Here is a 23,357-nt window from a genome sequence, read left to right on the forward strand (position 1 = left end):
GTCCTCTGACTCCTCGTTTTATAGTAGACATGGATTAGGGTGGTTTTATAGGGTATATGGAGAGATTGGAATTTAGGCACCTAGTATTATTCTGTAGGACACAGCTCCTCATATTTTATCTTTCAAATTTCTTAATATTAGCATCCCATTTTTATTCTTCAAGTATTCTTGTTCTCAGTTTTTTTTTTTTTTAAAGATGTTATTTATTTATTTGACAGAGAGAGATCACAAGTAGGCAGAGAGGCAGGCAGAGAGAGAGGAAGAAGCAGGCTCCCTGATGAGCAGAGTGCCCGATGCGGGACTCGATCCCAGGACCCTGAGATCATGACCTGAGCCGAAGGCAGCGGCTTAACCCATCGAGTCACCCAGGCGCCCTTGTTCTCAGTTTTAATCTCATCCTATTTTCATTTTACAGGTATAACGTCCTCCTCTGAGACATTTATTATAGCTTTATTCTTTTTTTAAAGATTTTATTTATTAGAGAGAAAGAGAAAGCACAAGCTGGGGGAGGGGCAGAGAGAGAAGCAGGCTGCCTGCTGAGCAGGAAGCCCAATGCAGGACTAGATCATGACCTGAGCCGAAGGCAGATGCTTAACCAACTGAGCCACCCAGGTGCCCCTGTTACAGCTTTTGAAAAGTAAACTTTGACCCCCAGCGTTTTTTTCTCTTTCCTCCCATTGCTCCTTTTGCTGCTTTTTTCAAAATTTTCTTTGGACACTCTTATTTTTGTCTTGAGTTTTCTTGAAATAGCTGGTGTCCTCTCGCTGTCTGAAAACAATGTTCACTGAACTGTGCCAGTGAAGTGCCCAAGCTGATAGGTAGCCCGAAGCCAAGCAGGAATATGGGCTCTTTGTCTTTATTCCAGCGCTAGTGGTTGGGGAGCCAGCTTCTGCATTGAGGAGGCCTTCCCAGATGTCTGGAGGTATTTTCATTGGGCAACTTAGTTTCTCCAGAGATGAATCTTTTAGTATCTTTCTTGGGTTGGAATAAACCTGTTCAAATTGAAGAAACAGTGGGTGACAAGGGTTCATGGTACTCCTGTTACTTCTCTCAGATCCCCCACTCTCTAGCACCTTGTCCTTGTACGTCCTTTGAAGGATTGACAGGGGTCTCTAGTCTTATAATCATCCCTTGACTAGGCTTCTGTGGTCTTTATTCTTAGTGCTTTAGCCACTTTACATTTTCCAAGAGTTATTGAACTTTCCGTTCACTATTGTATCATATCTTTTCAAAATCCCTTTTGAAAATCCCCAAAGCTTTTCAAAATAGTGGTTTTAGGTAGAAGAAATGGGTTCATATGACCCTATTTTGAAGTTATACTTGGATTACATGAAATATTAAAGCTTGCACCCATTTCTGTACTCATCTAGATTAACTTCAGGTTATTTTCCTAATGTTACTAGAACAAAATAAAATTCTGCTGTTTTCCAGAAAGATAATCTTTAGTCAGTGACACTGCCAGAAAAGATTTCCTACTTGTATTAAAATTTGGAATCTTGTCTTTGATCAGTGAGTACATCTTTACTCTGCAGTAGATGATTCTACTAGCAGGACATAGATGAGGGTCTAGACCTGTGGTCTCCAGCCTCCTCTTGGCTACAGACGAGAATAGGGAGCATGATTAAAAATAATAGAAGTGAATTTGAAATAAGAACAAATGAAAAACGGGGTTGCTTTAATCTGGAATGCCAGGGTTTTTTTTTAAAAAGCATGTTTGTAAGTTGAGAATTACATGCAATATGAAGCTACATATGTTGATCATATTTGACACTTCTCAGCTCTATTTTTTTTTTCCACTTGTTGATAGAGCACCTCATTGAAAGCCCCCTGCTGATTTAATTAGCAAATGCCAATTAGAATTACAGCTGGTTGGATTTGGGTACAAGTGTGAAGCAATTGATCTCTTGAGAATGAAAATGTTTTGCTTTCATACTCTCTAGAGAAAACATACTTAAAGCTGATTTCATAATGCTGTGAAAATACATTCTTTGGTAGTATGTGCTATTAAATACTCTTCACTTTAGAATCATTATCTCACCTCTCTGGGTTGCTGGTCTTGGCTTGTTATGACTTCTCTTTATCACTGATTCATGATCTTGGCACATCACCCAAACTTTCAGCCTTTGTGTCCTCATCTATAAAATGGTGCTATTAATGTCTGCTTTACTCTTTTAAATAGTTGAAAAATTAAATGTGATAATAGAGACAAAAGTGTTACGATAGCATAAAATACTATCAAGATTACACTACTGTCATTATTATTATTACTATAATTAGTATTTGCTGGCCTGTTCATTCTCCATTCTTCTACAGACACCAGAATGCCCTGAAAAGAGCATGGTGGCTTTAGAGTGAAAATCCTGCCGCCTTCATTTATTAGTAGTGAGAACTGGGGAGTCCCTTAATCCCTGTTTGAGCTTCATTTCTCCCTTTCTTCTATGGGGTTAGTTATAACAGAATTGTGGGGAGGCTCATAAAGATCCTTCATGAGACCTGGAAAGAATATTAGAAATTTAAGGAATTATTTTTGTGATTCTCCATTTTCTTAGAGATTTGCCACTTGTTCCTTATTACAGAAAAGAGGAGAAAGAGTTGAGTATTAAGTATGTGCAGAATAAGAAAAATTAGGTTCTCAGTTATTTTTTATTAAGTGGTCTTAATATCAGTGAGACCTATGCTGGAGAGTAATGTGGAAGCAGTGATGAGTGAGATTCAGCAGGGTGGAAGGTATCCAGCAGAGACTTGCGTACCAGCTAGAGGAGGACCGAAGGGCATTAGCCACACCCTCTCCTTTAAATAGTAAATGTGTGAGACACCGCCTCCCCCCATCAGTTGGATCCAAAATCAGTAGCTTCCTCACAAGCTAGTCTTAGCCCATTTAGAATATGTTCTCTCCTTCGCCCTTCTTGCTTTGAATAGAATTAATCCATTTTTCTCTAGTGTCTGACATTCTCTTTTGTGTTTTATGTTCTTAGAAAACCATATGTACTTATTTGAAGGTAAAGATTATTCCAAGGAACCTAGTAAAGAAGATAGAAAATCATTTGAGCAACTGGTGAACCTTCAGAAAAAGCATTTGGAGAAAACTACGCAAGAGGGCCGGCTACTCCGAAATAAAAGCAGTGTAAGGACTATTCATTTATGTAAAAGAATTAATTCTCCCAAATTCACATTCTAAGAGAACAAAAAATGATGCTGGGAGTGATTTATTGAAAAATAAGTATATAAATATTTGTTGAGATGTAAGGACAATTAACTGTACTCTAGCATAAAAACTGTGGAAGTTCGCATAAATAACGTTAACAGGAAGTGTATATTTTACCATTTAATGCAGGTGAAAGCAGCCCTGTCCATCTTAGCCATCCCAGAAGGGATCACCAAAATACTACATCCTGCTCCTGCTAACTTGACCCAGTGTCACTAAGAGAAGGTGGCAAGTAATGAATGGTGGCACTTAGTATGTGTTCACTAAATGCTAGCTACCATTAAGATAAGTTATATAATACTTTAGAGGAGGATTTTCTGAAGTACCTCAATCCTGTTGAAATTAATCAGATGAGGTACTGCTATACCAACGTGCGAGTGCTTTGGTTGAGTTTAGAGCACAATATCTTAATCACCGGGCCAGTGAGATGTGTAATGTGAACAGTAAATTGAAGTATCTTGCCACCACTTCCCATCACACAAGGGGGCAGGGAGATGCTAATATTTGTGAAATATTAGCCATGGTGCTTTCACACAGAGTGTGTTTTAAGGATGAATGAAACTCATGAAAGGATAGACAGCCCCCACCCTTCCTGGTTATTGATCTCATTTTTCCTACAGGTTCTCCTCCCAGGCCTTGCCGAGGGGTCTACGAAAAGGAAGCGGATTCTGAGCCCAGAGGAACTCGAGGACAGAAGGAAGAAGAGACAAGCAGCAGCAGCCAAGAGAAAGAGACTAATGGAGGAAAAGAAGAGGAAAAAGGAAGAAGCAGAACACGAGAAAAAGTACGTGTGTATTATTTGAATTTATTATCATAAAACAGATGTGTGTCATGCTTAAAGGAATCTGAGTATACTGAGTCCACAGTTGAACACTTTTTAAAATTGCAGAAAGGTTCTATAAAACTGGTAGCTCCTTCTGGTAATAGAATATTTTTTTAAAGATTGAACTTCTCCCTAACCGTGTACTTTTTTTTTGTGAAAAATCCTTTGTGTGTAGAGAGACCCATTCAGTTGAAGCAAGAAAATGTTAAGATTTTATTGTTGCTGTCTGACAAAGAGTAGTTCACTTGAACAGTACCTTAATCTTGTTCTTAAAAACAGGGACATCAGTGGCTGCTCATTATTGAAGTATAGTCAGGTGGCATCTAGGCTAATCAGTAAGACTTCTTGTTGATTTACAAATAGGCAGAAAACTGCAATCAGGGTGAGTGTCTAATTGCATTTCCACTGGGCACTTGCTGTTAGTGAATGGCAGGATGAAGTGCACTCCAAGGGAAACTGTGATAGACCAGGTTAATTTCCTTTTATCTCTGGCTGGTTGAAGGATGGCCTGGTGGGAGTCCAACAATTACCAGTCCTTCTGCCTGCCTTCTGAGGAGAGCGAACCAGAGGACCTAGAGGACAGGGAAGACGAGAGGTCTGCCCAGCTGGAGTATGAAGATCCAGATTCAACTGCCATCAAGTACGTTAGCGGTGATGTCACCCACCCACAGGCTGGGGCAGAGGATGCTGTCATCGTGCACTGCATAGGTAGGAGAAGTGGTACTGGCCCAGGGAGGGTGCCGTGTTCTTTATGGTGCCAAGAACTGGGGAGGAGGAGGCAGCAGTCTGACCTCGATATGACTGATGGGCCGGTGTGGTTCTGTGGTCATAAAAAGGCAAATATAGAATCCAGAGACACAGATAGATTGGACTCTGATGCTCTCATTTACCTGGTTGCATATAATTGAATAGTTTGCTATTCTCTTCATGAGTTTTTTGAAAAGGTGAAAGGAGGCAACATATATAAGACAAATCTTTTGAGAAAAAGCAAAACTACAAGTATGTTCCCCCTGCTTTTGTGATCTTTGCACTTTTTCTTCCTGCCTGGAACCCTCTTGCCTCAGATAGCCGCAGTAACTATTGTTCAGATGTCTGCATCTCAGAGAGGTCTCCCCGGAGTGCCTCATGTAAAACAGACCCCACCCCCATGCCTCTGTTACTCTCTACTCCTTTTCCTACCTTCATTTACTTCATTACACATATCACCACCCAGATGTATTATGCGTGTATTTGTTTATATGATTGTCTCATTGAACTAGAGAATAAACTTCACAGGAGCAGTCCTGTGTTATAGCAGTCCACTGCTATAACACTAGTGCCTAGAGCAGTAATACATGCTAACAAATATTTGGAGCGTGAATGAGTGACTGTAAACAGAAGATAATAACCAGCTATGTTAGTCGCAGGTCAAATGAGTCATTTAACCTTTTTTCTTCCTTACCTGTAAAATGGGAATTATATGCTGTTGAATTATCAGTGCTTGTGCTGCTTGTTACGTTACATCTACTCTCCACCTTCCTGTTGTGATAGTCTTGTATATTCCATAAAACCTAAACATTTGAGAAGTCCAACCTATGATTTTCCTGGGAGGCTACATAGGTGTTTCTTCCCTTGGAAAAATCATTCTTCTACAAATCTAGTTGGCATACCTTTGTGCTTTTGAATTGTGGACTGGATTTTGCCTTCTAAAAATGAAAATATTCTTCTTCTGTCAGATGACTCTGGTCGCTGGGGCCGAGGTGGTTTATTCACAGCTTTGGAAACACGATCCAGTGAACCAAGAAAAATATATGAGCTGGCTGGGAAAATGAAAGGTAAGAAGCAAAGCAGAGAAAAGGGGTAGGGATGGAATACAAGAGGACACTTAGGACAGGTATCACATGGGTTATGAAGCACTAGTTAAGGAGTTGGGAGAACTGGTTGGGGTCTCATTAGCTAGTTTTGTCATTTGACTAGTTATTTGACTTTGAGGAAGTCCCTTACCCTCTCTCTTCCTGTTTTCTCATCTATAATTTGTGAATAATACTGATTCCATCTACCTCCTGGGACTATAATGAGGATAGTGGTTATGCAAGTCTTCTGATAAATGTCAGTCCTGGAGTAGGGATGGAATACAAGAGAAGAGGACACTTAGGACAGGTATCACATGGGTTATGAAGCACTAGTTAAGGAGTTGGGAGAGCCGGTTGGGGTCTTATTAGCTAGTTTTGTCATTTGACTAGTTATGTGACTTTGAGGCAGTCCTTTACCCTCTAAACTATTAAAAAAATTGTTTATTTTCTATTAAACCCTCTGTGGTTTAGTAGGTTCAAATAACTGAGATCTAGATATTGATTGGGCAGTTGGAAAAGCAGAATTCAGGAGAGGTCAGAGCTAGAAATGAAGACTGAGGAATGCCTGTTTGCACTATGAAGGAGACAGGATGGGGAAATGAGAGGACAGAGAACAGAACATAGAAAACACTTCCACTTAGGAACAGCAGCAAGAAGGAGAGATAGAAGTAATTGTCAGCTAAGAGAACTTTGAGAATATAATATTTTGAAGTATAAAGGAGGAGAGGGTGTCAAGAAATCAGGCACTGAAGTGAGGATGAGAACTGAGAAATGGCCATTGGGTTTGCATGACTTTGGAGTACTTTGAGGAGAATGTGAAGACTAAACCTTGGTTTCACAGAGTTAAGACGTAAGTGGCCAGTAAGGAAACAGGGTTGAGTGTGTGCACTCTTCTGAAGAACTACTGAAATAGGGTAGAGGAGAGTAGATGAAAGCATGGGCTGGAAATACCAGGGACGGCTTCATGGAGGTGGTAAAAGTACTCTTGGACTTGGAAGGGTGGTTGAATTCAAGTGAGTGGTGAGAAATGGAAGAAGATCTCTGACGGTCTCTTGTGCTTTTTGATATTCCCACAATTGCCATTCCCAGTATAGGGTGTTGAATGATCCAGGCATTTACACAGTGAATGTATTTAGGAAATGGTGTGTAGGCCAGGCAGGCCAGAGTAAAGGGGTTGAAGCTGAGGAACAGAGGAGAGTTGGATTTTAAAGAGTGGGATTTGGATCACATTATAGAAGACTGCATGAGGCTTGTCCAGGGAGATGCCATTCTAAGCAGGACCTTATCCAGTAGGTAATGGCTAGTCTTTTGGGAGTTTGAATAGAAGAATGGCCTAACTGAGCCAGTATTTTAGGATGACTTAAAAGATCGGGGTGTTGGGACACCTGGGTGGCTCAGTTGGTTAAGCAGCTGCCTTCAGCTCAGGTCATGATCCCAGCATCCTGGGATCGAGTCCCATATCGGGCTCCTTGCTCGTCAGGGAGCCTGCTTCTCCCTCTGCCTCTGCCTGCCATTCTATCTGCCTGTGCTTGCTCTCTCTCTCTGACAAATAAAATCTTAAAAAAAAAAAAAAAAGATCGGGGTGTGTAGGGTAGACAGAGAATAAAAGCTTCAAGCTGAAGTATGTAAAGTCATAATCATTTTAGGACATTTTTCTAGAGCATTAGTTTGATTTGATTACGATGAGTTAGGAAAATGTGAAAATAGATGCAGATAGAGTGCAGTGTTTGGTTTAAAACAAACATTAAGAATGCCGAAGGAATTTCAAGTTCATAATGCCCCCTGCTCACCATCCCCAGATGATCTGGGTTTGCATTTACTCTCTAATACCTGCAGGAGTACTTTGTAGGCAATACGTAAGGGACATTGAACTGGCAGATCATAAAAACTCGGAAGTGAAGAGGATGACATCAGCAACATTGGCGGTATAAGATATTCCACCTTTTTATCCCCCTATTTAATCAAATTAGATACCCATACACAAACGAAAGCCTGTTGGTGTGTCTTTTGGGACCTAACACCTACTCCAAAGGACCTGAGAGGAGGCTTGCCCACCACTGCCACCCATGAGATACAGACAAACCTCCATACAGGCTATGGAGCCAGCACGACGGCCTACACCTGTCTTGCCACCGTCAGGGAAAAATCCGATGTGTGCTCACCGGGCAGGTACTCATGGATGAGACAGAACTTGCAGAAATCCAGACTTCCTGTGGGAAGACTCCCAACACACCATGGAGAAAGAAAAATAGAAGTTGGTCACAGTGAAGGTGGTAAGAGACACTCTCCTGCTGCTGCCTTTTTGCCCAAGGAAACACTGAATGGAGTGGTGTATTTGGAGGAGGTCACCTGTGGGGGGAAAGGAAAGTGGTGAGTAAGCTCCTACTTGTCCCAGTCGGATGGAACACAGCTGGAGAAACCCATTTTTCTCTGCCAGTACCCAGAGTATTAAGGTGGGAGTTCTGTGCCTGGGAGGAGGCAGATCCAAATTTCAAATGGTGTCAAAGGGTTTGAGCTTAATGGGAAGTTCATCCTCAGTCTCTGGAAGTACCACACTCAGGGATTCCCCTACTGGGTCCACAGGCTCCCCCAAAACACAGAGTGCTAAACTCACACTTCCACCGACTCTGCTGCCAGCTTTGAGGAGGCTCCCAAATGCGTCTGTGAGAACGAGCTCTGGTAGAGAGGGAGCACACTTGGAAAGTCATTGGTCAAGGGGAAAACCCCCACAAAACTTAGCTATAAATAGCTATTCTAGAATGCTGTTTCCAAGAGGCAGCCTGGTGAATTGTAACATCCAGAGATAACACAGAAGCTTAAAAATTTGGCCCAAAGAGAGAGCAAGAAGAGTGGACAGGTATACCTCACAAACACAAGGAATAACTGAGTAATAATATACCACAGAACATAAAACCATCTGCTAAAAGCAGTGAGCACAGAATTAAGGAGGTGTCTGCTACTTCAAATGCAAAAGCAGCAGTACATAACTACAAAGAATGTGAAAAATCAAGGAAATAGGCATCACAGAAAGAAAATGACACTTCTCTAGCAAACAAGCTCAAAGGCACAGAATATTGCAATCTAACTGATAAAGAATTCAGAATAGGAGTTATGAATAAACTCCATGAGTTACAAGAAAACTCAAAGGCAATTCATTGAAATCAGGAACAAAACATATGAACAAAATGAGTTCTGTTCTGTAAAAGAGAACCAAACAAATTCTGGAGCTGAAGAATTTGTTGAATGAGGTAAAGACTACAATAGAGAGCAGCTGTAGCAGGGCAGACCAGACGGAAGAAAACATGACTCGGGGGATAGGAATTTTGGAATAACACAGAAGAGATGAAAGAATAGATATTAAATAAGAGTGAAGAAAGTACATGAGCTATGGGATTGGTTCAAAAAGACAACTATCAGAGTAAGACAAATATCAGAATAAGCAGGCTTCCAGAAAAGGAAGAGAGGGAGAAGAAGGGGGGCAGAGTCTATTGAAAGAAATGATAGCTGAGAACTCAAACCTGGGGAAACTGGGACATATAAGTCCACAGAGCTAATAGATTACCCCATTATCTCAAAGCAGAAAGACCTTCCCCAAGACACATTATAATGAAACTAAAAAATCAATGATAAGAATCTTAAAAGAAGCCAGAGAGGGGAAAGAACATAACCTAAAAAGGACCCTCACTAGGCTGACAACACAGTTCTCAGCAGCACCTTCAGGCTAGAAGAGAGTGGAATGACATGTTCAGTGTCCGAAGATAAAGACTGCCAACTAAGGCAGTCTACCAACTGTATCTGGCCAAGTTATCTTTCAGATAAGATAACCCAGACAAAAAGCTGAAGGAGTTCACTACCACTAGATTTGCCTTCCAAGATGCTGAAAACTTCAGCCAAAATGAAAAGATGCTGATCAGTAACACGAAAACTTGGAAGTACACAACACACTAGTAAAGGCGAAAAAGAGAGGTAACTGCTTTCTATATTAGGATGGTGCTTTAACCATCCAGTATAAATGTTAAGGGAAAAGAATAGTAAAAAGAACCAGTAATGAATAAGCAACATAAAAAGGGATAAAAGGAATAAAAGGAAGAGCCTTAATAGGTGATTGACCATAAGTTGCTTTTGGCTTAAGATGGATTGTTTTATCTATAAGATGTTTTATGGTAAAACATAGCAAAAATCTAGAGCAGATCCATAAGAGGCAAAGGGAAATGGAACATCCCACTACAGAAAAATAACCGGTGTATGGAGGTAGGCAGAAACAGAGGGAAAAAGAAACCGGAAATACAGAGCAACTAGAAAGCAGTGAGTAATGTGACATTTCTTAAGGACTTAGATAAAGTAATTACTTTAAATGGATTGAATTCATTAAGCAAAAGGCAGAGAGACTGATGGAAAAGAACAAAAAACAGGACACAACTGTTTGCTGCCTACAAGAGACCAACTTGAGCCTTAAAAACACGTAGACGCCAAATTGAAGGGATGAAGAAAGATAACTCTGCAGGTGGGGGTAGCGATCCTTACATCAAAGTAGACTTTAAACCAAAATGATTACAAGAGACAAGCAAAGTCATTATATAATGATAAAGGGATCAATGCACCAAGAAAATATAACAATAGTATATATGCACTCAACATCAAAGCACCTAAATATATTGAGCAAATTTTAACAGATACGAAGGGAGACATAGACATCAGTGCAATAATAGAGACGTCAGTCTTTCACTTTAAGCAGTACACAGATCATCCAGAGACTTGGACCAAATAGTACATCAGACTGACCTTACAGACATCTGTAGAAAATTTCATCCAACAACAGCAGAATGCACATCTCAAGTACAGATGGAACATTTCAAGAATGGATTATATGATAGAGCACAAAACAAGTTATAGCAAAAGAAGTCTGAAGTCATACCAAATATCTTTTCCAACCACAATGATGAAACTAGAAATTTTTAATGAGAAATGTTAGAAAAATCTCCAAATAATGTGGAAACTAAACAGCATACTTCTGAACAACCAGTGGAGTCAAAGAAGAAATCAAAAGACAAACCAAACCAAAGAATATCTTTTTTTTTTTAATTTTTCCTTTTTTTTTTTTTTTAAATTTCTTTTCAGCATAACAGTATTCATTGTTTATGCACCACACTTAGTGCTCCATGCAATATGTGCCCTCCATAATACCCACCACCTGGCTCCCCCAACCTCCCAACCCCCGCCCCTTCAGATCCCTCAGATTGTTTTTCAGAGTCCATAGTCTCATCGTTCATCTCCCTTTCCAGTTTCCCTCAACTCTCTTCTCTCCATCTCCCTATGTCCTCCATGTTATTTGTTATGCTGCACAAATAAGTGAAACCATATGATAATTGACTCTCTCTGCTTGACTTATTTCACTCAGCATAATCTCTTCCAGCCCTGTCCATGTTGCTACAGAAGTTGGGTATTTATCCTTTCTGATGGAGGCATAATATTCCATAGTGTATATGGACCACATCTTCCTTATCCATTCATCAGTTGAAGGGCATCTTGGTTCTTTCACAGTTTGGCGACTGTGGCCATTGCTGCTATAAACATTGGGGTACAGATGGCCCTTTTCACGACATCTGTTTCTTTGGGGTAAATACTCAGTAGTGCAATTGCGGGGTCATAGAGAAGTTCTATTTTTAATTTCTTGAGGAATCTCCACACTGTTCTCCAAAGAGGCTGCACCAACTTGCATTCCCACCAATAGTGTAAGAGGGTTCCCCTTTCTCCACATCCTCTCCAACACATGTTGTTTTCCTGTCTTGCTCATTTTGGCCATTGTAACTGGTGTAAGGTGCTATCTCGGTGTGGTTTTAATTTGAATCTCCCCGATGGCTAGTGATGATGATCATTTTTTCATGTGTCTGATAGCCATTTGTATGTCTTCATTGGAGAAGTGTCTGTTCATGTCTTCTGCCCATTTTTGGACATGATTATCTGTTTTGTGTGTTGAGTTTGAGGAGTTCTTTATAGATCCTGGATATCAGCCTTTTGTCTATATTATCATTTGCACATATCTTCTTCCATTCCGTGGTTTGCCTAAACCAAAGAATATCTTGAAACAAATGGAAACACAACATACCAAACATTGATGGATGCTGCAGAAGTACTTCCGACAGGGAAGTTGAGAGCAATAAATACATAAGTTAAGAAATACTATTTCAAATAACCCAACTTTATACCTTAAAAAACTAGAAAAAGAAGAACAAAGTAAGCCCCAAAGTTAGCAGAAGGAAGGAAATAAAGATCAGATCTGAAATAAATGAAATTAGAGATCAGAAAATCAAAAGAGAAGATGTGACTCTAAGAGGTTTTTTTAATATAAAATTGACAAACCTTTAGAAAGGCTAAGAAAAAAGAGAGACGACTCAAAGTCTGAAATGAAAGAGGAGAAATTACAGCGGACCTGCGGAAAAACATTAAGATCATAAGTCACTACTATGAGCAATTTTACACCAACAAATTAGATAATCTAGAGGAAATGGATAAATTTCATACTCACACAACCTACTAAGACTGAACCAAGAAGGTACGTAAAGTCTGAACAGATGGACTATGAGTGAGGAGATGGACTCAGGTTTTAAAAATCTCCCAGGACCAGATGCCTTCATGGACAAGTTTTACCAAACATTTTAAGAATTAAAGCCAACCCTTCTCAAACTCTTACAGAAAAATTGAAGAGGAGGGAACATTTTCAAACTCCTTCCTGTGAGGCCAGTAATACCCTGATACCAAAGCCAGGTAAGGACATTATAAGGAAAAAAAAAAAAAAACTATAGACCAAAATCCTGATGAATATTGATGCAAAAATTATAAAAAAAAATTAGCAAACCAAACTTAACTCATTAAAAGGATTACACACCATGACCAAATAAGATTTCTCCTTGGGATGCAGGGATAGTTCTTCATATGCAAATCAAATGTGATAAACACCACATTAGTAGAATGAAAGACAAAAATCATTAAACTTCTCAACAGATGCAATAAAAGCATTCTACAAAATACAACATCCTTTCACGATAAAAACCCTCAAAAGAAGAAGTATAGGATGAACATACATCAGCATAATAAAAGCCATATGTGTTACCCATGGTTAACATTATATTCAACAGAGAAAAATCAAAAGATTTTCTTCTAAAACCAGGAACAAAACATGGGTGCCTGCCTATTCTTCCTTTTTTAACATAGTTCAGGCAGCCCTAACTAGACCAATCAGGAAAGACAAAAAGCATCCAACTTAAAAGGGAAATAATAAAATTGTCATTATTTGTAGATGTGATACTATATATTGAAAACCCCAAATTCGCAGTATATTGGATTTAATCAACTGGAAAAAGAGCTATTGGACATAATCAATGTATTCAGTAAAGTTGCAGGATTTAAAATCAATACACAGAAATCAGTTCCTTCTCTATATACTAGCAGTGAAAATTCTAAAAAATGAGGAAAACTATCCATTCACCATAACAGGAAACACAATAAGATATCTAAGAATTAATTTAATCAAGGAAGTAAAAGATAATGAAAAATGCAAGACTTTGTTGAAAGAAATTGAAGAAGAAATAAATAATTGAAAAGATATTAACTCTTCTGATTAGTGATTTTGAAATACCATTAAAATGTTCATGCTAAACTCAACACCCAAAGAACAAATAATCCAATCAAGAAATGGGCAGAGGACATGAACAGACATTTCTGCAAAGAAGACATCCAGATGGCCAACAGACACATGAAAAAGTGCTCCATATCACTCGGCATCAGGGAAATACAAATCAAAACCACAATGAGATATCACCTCACACCAGTCAGAATGGCTAAAATCAACAAGTCAGGAAATGACAGATGCTGGCGAGGATGCGGAGAAAGGGGAACCCTCCTACATTGTTGGTGGGAATGCAAGCTGGTGCAGCCACTCTGGAAAACAGCATGGAGGTTCCTCAGAATGTTGAAAATAGAACTGCCCTATGACCCAGCAATTGCACTATTGGGTATTTACCCTAAGGATACAAATGTAGTGGTCCAAAGGGGCACATGCACCCGAATGTTTATAGCAGCAATGTCCACAATAGCCAAACTATGGAAAGAACCTAGATGTCCATCAACAGATGAATGGATCAAGAAGATGTGGTATATATACACAATGGAATACTATGCAGCCATCAAAAGAAATGAAATCTTGCCATTTGCGACAACATGGATGGAACTAGAGTGTATCATGCTTAGCGAAATAAGTCAAGCAGAGAAAGACAACTATCATATGATCTCCCTGATATGAGGAAGTGGTGATGCAACATGGAGGCTTAAGTGGGTAGGAGAAGAATAAATGAAACAAGATGGGATTGGGAGGGAGACAAACCATAAGTGACTCTTAATCTCACAAAACTGCTGGGGGGAGGGGGTTTGGGAGAAGAGGGTGGGATTATGGACATTGGGGAGGGTATGTGCTTTGGTGAGTGCTGTGAAGTGTGTAAACCTGGTGATTCACAGACCTGTACCCCTGGGGATAAAAATATAGGTTTATAAAAAATAAAAAATTAAAAAATTAAAAAAAAAAAACTTTACCAAAAGATATGAATATTGACAATAAATGAAAAGGAAAGAAACAGGAAATATGTGGTTCATCAGAGGAGCTACCAAGTATTACAGCAAAGTGGGTGTCACATCAAAGTTGGGGGCTGATCGGCCTCCCAATTGTGTATTTCAAATGGAGAAATGCAGAATTAAACAAACATCTTCAGATTTTGAATTTTTAATTAAAGATTAAATTATTTTACATGAGTGTATTTCTTTTCAAACTGCAGCCACTGTCTTGGCTCTGAAAATCCTGAAAATTTAAGTCCGGGAAAAATTTGTCTGAAATAGTTGATTTTCCACAGCCCCAGTTGTCAGTAATTGGTAACAAATCTGGCATCGTGTTTGGATCTTGCAAAAGCCTTTTCTGAATTTTGCTTCCTGAAATGTGAAACAAATTCAGAATATTTGTAACAGTATGACTTAGAATGATATGTCACAAAAAATGTTTCAATAAATTGAAGTGAATTAAAAAAAAAAAAATGTTCATGCTACACAAAGCCATCTCTGGGTTTAAAGCAATCCCTATCAAAATTCCAATAGCGTTTTCTACAGCAATAGAATAAATCCAAAAATTTGAATGAAACCAAAAAAGACCTGAGTAGCCAAAGCAATCATCAGAAAGAACAAAGCAGAAGGCATCACATTTCCTGATTTCAGACTAGACTACAAAGTGATAATAATTAAAATGGTGTGGTATCAGCATAAAAATAGACAAATAGATCAATGAAACAGACTACAGACCCCAGAATTAAACCTCTACATACATTGCCAAATGATATTTGATAAGGGAGCCAAGAACATCCAATGGGAAAAATGTAGTCTGTCTGTTCAACTGATGTTGGAAAAACTGGATAGCCACATGCAGGAAAATGAAATTGGGACCCCTGTTTTACTCCACTTACAAAAATTATCACAAAATGGATCGAAGACTTAAACACAAGACCTGATACTATAAAACTCCTGGAAGAAAACTGAGGGAAGATGTTCCTTGAGATTGTCCTTGGCAGTGATTTTTTTGGGGAGGACATCAAAAGAATAAAAATAAAGGAAAAATATCAATAAGTGGGACTACATCAAACTTAAAAGCTTCTGCACTTCAAAAGAAACAACAAAATGGAAAGGCAACCTACAGAAAGGAAGAGAATATTTAAAAACCATATATTGGATAAAGGGTTGCTATCCAACATTTATAAAGAACTTCGACAACTCAACAGAAAAAAAAAAAAAAAGTCTGGTTAAAAAGTGAACAGAGGAACCGAATGGATATTTTTCCAAAGAATATGTGCAGATGACCAACTGGGACATGAAAAGATGCTAAACATCAGTAATCATCAGGGAAATGCAAATCAAAATTACAATGAAATAAGACCTCACAATTGACAGAATGGCTGTCATCAAGAAGACAAGAGCTAATAAGTATTGATGAGGATGTAGAGAAAAGGGAACCATCATGCATCATTGGTGAGAATGCAAACTGGTGCAGTCACTATGGAAAACAGCATAGAGGTTCCTCAAAAAGTTAAAATTAGATCTATCATATGATCCAGCAATCCCACTTTTGGGTATATATTCAAAGGAAGTGAAAGCAGGTTATCTATGCACTCCCATGTTGATTTCTGCATTATTCACAATAGTCAAGATAAAGTGTCTGTCAACAAATGAATGGATAAAGAAGATGTGTACACAAAACACACACACACACACACACACACACACGTGTCCCTTAATGTGGAATCTATAACTAAAAAAAAAAAACCAGAATGAAATGGTGGTTCCCAGGGGCTTGGAGTGGTAGAAATGGTTAATGTTAATGTTGAAGGGTACAAACTTGCACTTAGTAAATAAATGACCTCTAGAGGTCAGTATACATTGCTGGGACTACAGACAACAGATCTTTATTATAAACCTTAAAATCGCTGAGAGACCAGGTCGTAATTGTTCCCACCAAGAGAAGGTTATGGGATGTGATTGAGATGTTAGCTCCTGCTTTAGTGGCACTTGTATTGCAGTATAAATGTGTAAATCAATATGTTATATGCCTTAAACTTATACAGTGTTACATGTCAGTTACATCTCAATAAAAAAATAGACAATAACAAGTGTTTTGTGAGGATGTGGAGAAATTAGAACACTTGTATACTGATGGTGGGAACACAGAATGATGTAGCTGCTATGGAAAACAGTATGGTGTTTCCTAAAAAGATTTAAGAATAAAATTACCATATGATCCAGCAATCCCTCTTATAAGAACTGCAGATAGGGACTCGGACTCAAAACAGGTATTTGTACACCTATGTTGCATTATTCACAATGGCCTAAAGGTGGAACCCTAAGTGTCTGATGGATGAATAGATAAACAGTGCAGTGTATATTCATACAGGGAATAATAATTCATGCCTTGGAAACCAGGAAATTCTGACACATGCTACAACATGGACAGTTCCTGGGAACATGATACCAAGTAAAATAAGCCAGTCACAAAAAAATAAGTGTTGTGTGATTTCACTTAGATGAAATAACTCCAGTACATTCACAGAGGTAGAAAGTAAGAATGGTGGTTGTAGAGGAGATGAGAAGATGTTTAATAAGTATGGAGTGTCAGTTTTGCAAGGTAAAGAGAGCTGTGGAGACTACATAGGAGTGTGAAGGTACTTGACGCTACTGGGCTATGTGCTTAAAAATGGTCATGACGGTAAGTTTTATGTTAGGTATATTTTACCCCAATAAAACATGAAGAAAATGAAAGTTTTTGAGCCAAAAAATTAAAAAAGAAAAAAACCTCTCCAGGGTGGATCCTGTGAGTTCCTGGCTAAAGCAGTGACTGAATCTAAGAGAGTGAGAAAAAATGATATTGCTACTTGATTGGCCGATGAGGAAAGGAGTCGGGCATTCACAAGGGTCCCTCTTCAGGGGTCTCAGTCCAGAGTGAACCTTACCTTCTGTCTGTTGCTCTTTTATTTTACCTCAGACTTGAATTTGGGAGGCGTCCTTTTATTTCCTATTGATGATAAAGAGTCAAGAAACAGTGGGCAAGATCTGGTAAGTTAGAAAAAAAAAAAAATCTCTTAATCAGAACTAAATTTTGGCTCATGTCACCTCCTCTTAAACCTCTCCTGTTCCTGCTGCCCTGTCAACACATTGGTTTCAAGGGCTGCCATAATAAAACAGCACCAACACTGTGCTTTTCAAGGATCATCTCTCTAGTTTAAAACACCACCAGCCAGGTGGCTCAGAAGACAGATTAATTTCTTCACAGTTCTGGAGGCTGCCTGTCCAAGATTAAGGTGCAGGCAGGGCTGATTGCCTCCGAGGCTTCTTTCCTGGCTTAAGGGTAGCCACCTTCATATTTCCTCACATGGTCTTTCCTCTCTGTATGCAAATTTTTTCCTTGTAAGCACAGCGGTCAGACTGGATCAGGCACCACTAATGGTCTCATTTTAACTTATTTGCTGCTTTAAAATGTCCTGTCTCCACACGCAGTCACGTTCTTCAGTACTAAGGGTTAGGGCTTCAACATAGGAATTCAACCCATAACAAGCATGTTAGGCCTCACAGTCCCACCACACTCCCTCCGTCACCCTTCTTTCCATCACGGAACATTGTTCTCGGACTTGGTGGTTCTCTATACCGACCTTAGGCAGGCTCCTCCTGAGAGTGTAGACTCTCATTTTATCCTCGATACCTCACACAGTATGGCTCATAGGAAGTGCTTAGGAAACACTGAATAAGAAAACAGGGCTCAAAACCTCAAGTGTGTCATCATTCATTATGTGAAAAGATGTGTAAAAGATTGTGTTTAGTAGCCAGCCATAAGCAGAGAAGAGGAGCCGATCCATATTTCCTCTGCTTATATTAAAATTCTCCTTTAGGGGCACCTGGGTGGCTTGGTTAGTTAAGTGTCCAACTCTTGATTTTGGCTCCGGTCATGATCTGAGAGTCCTGAGACTGAGCCCTGCAATGGGCTCTGTGCTGAGTGTGGAGCCTGCTTAAGATTCTCTCCCTCTGCCCTTCCCCCAACTCATGCTTTCTTGCTTTCAAAGAAAAATTCTCCTTTTGCATCTTAAGTGTCTCTTACTTACCAGTCCTTTAGAATTCCTCTAAGATGTTTTATTAACCACTCTTGACCTGACTTTTTTTTTTTTAAAGATCTTATTTATTTATTTGACAGACAGAGATCATAAGCAGACAGAGAGGGAGGGGAGGAAGCAGGCTCCCTGCTGAGCAGAGGGCCCAACGTGGGGCTCGATCCCAGGACCCTGGGATCATGACCTGAGCCAAAGGCAGCAGCTTAACCCACTGAGCCACCCAGGTGCCCCTTGACCTGACTTTATCAAGGGCCTGAATTCATACTCAATTCAGAGCCAAATCTTACTGACTTAGAAAAGAAATTTAGAAACCGGGCTGAAAGGGACATATATTTTTTTTGAGGTTGGTGGTCTTTGTGGCTGACAACAAAGTGGCTTCTGCCTGGTCAACCATTTTTTCAGTCATTTCTAAAACACTAAAAAACATGAACAACACAGTGATTACAGCATAGACGCTCAGAATCCAGTGACTCAAGGAAACTGTTTACAACTGGTGACCATATGATGGTAGGGCTGCCAGTCCCAGACACTCCCTTGACACTCTGTCCAGTCTCCCCGACTTAGGACAGGGTAGGAATTACAGGAGCAGAGATGGAACGGGGGTTGGGAGCTGACTCAAATATCCACCAGAGGGCTGGATACAGGAACCTGTAAAGTCCTTTTTGCTCCTAAGACTGAAAAATTCTTTTACCATTGAGAGCACTTAGGAAAGACAGCATGTTTTGGACACTGGTTTTAACATATCTTAAAAACAAGAAGAAATGCTTATGTATAAAGTTACCACAAAATAAACCAATTAGAATGGAAGATTAAGTCATGGATTTGGTAGGACCTGGTTCAGGCAGAACATCCAGAAAAGATGGAGATGAAGCCCCCCTCCATGGGGGGTCACTAAGTGACCTCCATGGGTACCTCACTTAGTTGACAGTGCAGCCTTCTCATGTCATGTCAACCATGTGATGGCTTTTCCTCCTAGTTGGCCTTGATTGTGGCTCAGCACCGTGACCGCGCAAATGTCCTGTCTGGCATTAAGATGGCAGCCCTAGAAGAGGGCCTGAAGAAGATCTATTTAGCAGCAAAGAGAAAGAAAGGTAAGCTTTTCAGAACATGAATTTCTGTTTCCAGGCATGTGATAGGGTTTTTTAAGGGAGGTGAGAAATGTTAAGACCTCACTCAGTGTAGATGGTAAAGGTAAGCCTCCATGTCTGAGAGACCACACAAGTATCACCACGTCATCTTGATTCGCCTCCTTTCCTTTCCAGATCACTTTTGTATTCACTATCTCTGTGGACCATCTTCCTGCACTGGGGTATTTGTGTCCTCATTCTACAGATGAGGAAGCAGAAGACCAGAGATGTAGTAATCTGGTCAGATGCTGTTGGGGATACTGTTTTACCCTACCACTTCCCTTCTTGGGTAGCCACATCCAGTCCACATTAGCAGACAGTTCTCTGCCCAAATGAGAGTGAAGTTTATTTCTAAACCTATTGTGTTTCAGAGTTTGTTGAACTGATTGGCTTGTTAAAGCTTATCTGTTTATTTCTGGGAGGGTCAGTCAGTTAAGTGTCTTGACTCTTGATTTCAGCACAGGTCATGAGCTCAAGGTTGTGAGATCAAGCCCTGCCTTGGGCTCTGCACTGAGCATGGATCCTGCTTAAGATTCTCCCTCTTTCCCTTTCTTCTTCCCCCTCTCTAAATAATAATAATAATAATCATCATCATCTTTTTATCTCCAACACTGATTATACTCTATTTTCATTGTACCTGCTTATTTCCAGAACCTGTAGGTCTTTGTGTTTGATTGACTGACTGACTTCTTCCTATTATAGTCCTGCCCTAGAATATTTTTGACATTCTAATTTTATACTTAGTGTGGGATACCCCATGATTATGTACATTTTGTCTGTTGGAAACCACAAAGTGACTAAGAGTGGAGTTTTCTCTTAGTTATTTTATACTGAATCAAATTTTTGATGAATGAAGACATCATAACCTGTTTTTTCCCCTTTAACAGCAAGTGTTCATCTTCCACGTATTGGACATGCCACAAAAGGTTTTAACTGGTATTGTACTGAGCGACTTATTCGGAAACATTTGGCTGCAAAAGGCATCCCAACTTACATGTATCCTTTTGTGATCTTACTAGTGTGTTCTCTCAGCTCAAAGAAAATGTCATGCATTTTCTGGTATCACTAATCAAGGCCAAGCCTTTTTCTGCCACATTTTTTACTCTAAGAAGTACTTTGTAACTTCTACATATCCAAGGACGAATACACCCAAGCATTTCTTGGTGCCAGCAGCTAGATTAAAAGGTATATGAAGGGAGGAGTTCATTGAATAATTGTCATTTGATAACAGTGAATCTTTTCACATCAGGTCTCTAGAGATCCTTCAGGCCTATAGACAAGGCTCTGTTCCTAGGAGTTTGACATTTTCTTTTAGGATTCCAGATACAAGTGATAGCATGCAGTATTAATCTTTCCCTGTTTGGTTTAACTATAAAAACTTAGCAGAAAAGTCATGTTTTGTATGCCTGTACAATTTAAGCAGTATCAAAAGAGTTTTAATAATGAGATAATAGTAGCCATAATGAGTACTAACAGTATTGGAAGAATTTATATGGTGAAAGGGAATTAAGACATGCTACTTTCAGCGTGATTACTTCAATAATTACTAATCTAGAGAAGTAGCAGTTTTGGTAAAATTGATTTTAAAGTGATGAACTAGATCTTCCTTGACTGTCCTTATCAGATACTACTTTCCTAGAAGCAGGGCAGCTGTTCATCCACCATCCTCTTCTCTTCCAGGACAGCTGGCACCTTAACAGTTGACCAGTATCACAGTCAGCATTCAGCAAGCAGTTAATATTGCCCGGAGCTACTGAATTAGAGTGTTTCAAAAAAGAGTCTGGATCTGGTGGGCCTCTGAGATACTGTGTTTTCTGAATTCTCATTTTGTTCCCAGGATGTGTTACTCTGATTTGGTACCTGTAATACAGGGATGCACACCTTAATTGGGAAAGTCCTCTGGCTGTTTGCCAGGGCTTTCATTTGCATAGCTATTTGCATAATAATAAATTTTCTATCTCTAATGGTTTCACTGCTTTCTTTCTCCTCAATCCAGTTTTCTTCCCCTATTAGACTGATTTCTTTACAGAGGATTAGACTGTGGATTAAGAAGAAATGAAACAGGTTGCTCTGGGAGAAGGAAGCACCTTCAGTCCATTTATGCCTTCCTGCTCAGTGAAGAGCCTGCTTCTCCCTTTCCCTCTGCTGCTCCCCTGCCTGTGCTCTGTCAAATAAATAAATAAAATCTTAAAAAAAAAAAAAAAAAAGCCTCAGTCTTGGTTGACTATCTGCAACCAGCCAGACTTCTGCTGTATTTAGACCTCCCCACCCTTAGTCCTGCAGAGACGTCTTCAGAAATCTCAGCCCTGTGCCCTTCATTTCAAGGAATCCTGGCTAGAGGGGCAGCCATCCAGGACCAGGACCTTCTAAGGAGGGTAGTATCTATGGCACCTGGGATGTGCTCTGACTCTCTCCCTAGCACTTTCACCCTTTGACAGTTTAGTATCTGTGTCAAAGACCTATTAGACCCTAAATTCATGATTCTTCCTTTTTTTTTTTTTCCTCCTAAAACTTCTTTCCTTTTTTAGAGAGAAAGAATCTCAGGGAACCTCCATGTCCTGTGTGGAGCCCAGCACAGGGCTCGTTCTCAACCTTGAGATATGACCTGAGCCAAAATCAAGAGTTCAAAGGACTGAGCCACCCAGGCACCCCAAACTCCTTTCATTTTTGTTCCCTCTTAACTCCTACCCTTACTGCTAGGTCTTGACATCGAGGTTATTATTGTAACTTTAACCTCTTGACTGGCATCTTATTTCTCCTATATACACAGAATTGGAACTCTCTAAAGGGAGTACAGTGAAACCTACTATGTAGGTAAATGGTCATACCTTCAGAAGCAGCCTTGATAGCTGCTTGATAGCTGAGGTAGTAGCAGATGTGAATAAAACTTGATTTGCAGAAGCTGTATGTTCTCCTGAAAAGCTGTGCTCACTTCTGAGGGCTGTGTGCACAGGGCCAACTGTGGATGTTTCTGAACATCTGAGAGGAGCATCAGAGCAGGGAACTCACTCTCAGAGAATACAGCTGACCTTTCAGCAGCACAGTTGTTCTGGGAGTTGAGGTGCTTCATTTTCACACCGCACTCAGTCCCCCATGCTCCAGCCATATGTGCTTTTCCCTCTGGATGAAGGTCCTAGGCCATGAACCTCTGCCTCATGAGAAGTTGGGCAAAACAACACAGAAGATGAGAAAACTCACATAGCACATTCTCCCTTACATGGGGTCACTTGTCAGTGGCAGCCCCTTACTTCGCTTGTCTACCTCAGCAATTCAGAGTCCTCAGCACTGCCCTATGTCTCCCTAAGTCCTTCCTACCTTTTATAAGCCCTTCCCACTTCCCAAAGGGCTGTCATTCTATAAGAAAAAAACTATCTATTCTGTTCATCCTGAGGGTTTTGTTCTCTTTTTTCCACAGCTTATTGTGGGGTCTCTTCTGATTGGATGGGGGGGGGCGGTCTCCAAATGGGCAACGGCCAGGTGGAAGCTGATGGGTGGCACAGGCAGTGACAAGAATTCACCTGAAGCACAATAAAGAAGAAAGAAGTTTATTGAATACACTGCAAGGGAGCTGTGGGCATAACAAAGGGGAGACTAAGGAGGCAGTGGGTGGGGCTGTTTTCTCAGTTGTTTTTGGAGGGGGAGGTGGCACAGGGAGAGAGAAAATGAGAAAATAACTTAGGACTTGAT

The 23,357-nt window shown here is 40.0% G+C and overlaps 1 protein-coding gene across 10 annotated transcripts in view; it reads left to right on the forward strand.

Annotated features, from left to right (window-relative positions):
* The window catches only part of CHD1L (chromodomain helicase DNA binding protein 1 like), a 143,615-nt gene extending 121,738 nt beyond the window's left edge, over nt 1–21,877 (forward strand). For all 10 annotated transcript variants that reach the window (XM_082685108.1, XM_082685112.1, XM_082685106.1 and 7 more), the window contains 8 exons: nt 2,976–3,124; nt 3,826–3,989; nt 4,531–4,736; nt 5,744–5,842; nt 17,427–17,497; nt 19,520–19,634; nt 20,558–20,666; nt 21,295–21,877. In XM_082685108.1, the coding sequence (XP_082541234.1) occupies nt 2,976–3,124; nt 3,826–3,989; nt 4,531–4,736; nt 5,744–5,842; nt 17,427–17,497; nt 19,520–19,634; nt 20,558–20,666; nt 21,295–21,367 (986 nt within the window). In that variant the 3' untranslated portion in view covers nt 21,368–21,877. The remainder of the gene's footprint in view (nt 1–2,975; nt 3,125–3,825; nt 3,990–4,530; nt 4,737–5,743; nt 5,843–17,426; nt 17,498–19,519; nt 19,635–20,557; nt 20,667–21,294) is intronic.
* The last annotated feature ends 1,480 nt before the right edge of the window (nt 21,878–23,357 follow it).

The sequence above is a fragment of the Mustela nivalis genome (genome assembly GCF_964662115.1).
Source record: "Mustela nivalis genome assembly, chromosome: 10".
Classification (NCBI taxonomy): Eukaryota; Metazoa; Chordata; class Mammalia; order Carnivora; family Mustelidae; genus Mustela; species Mustela nivalis.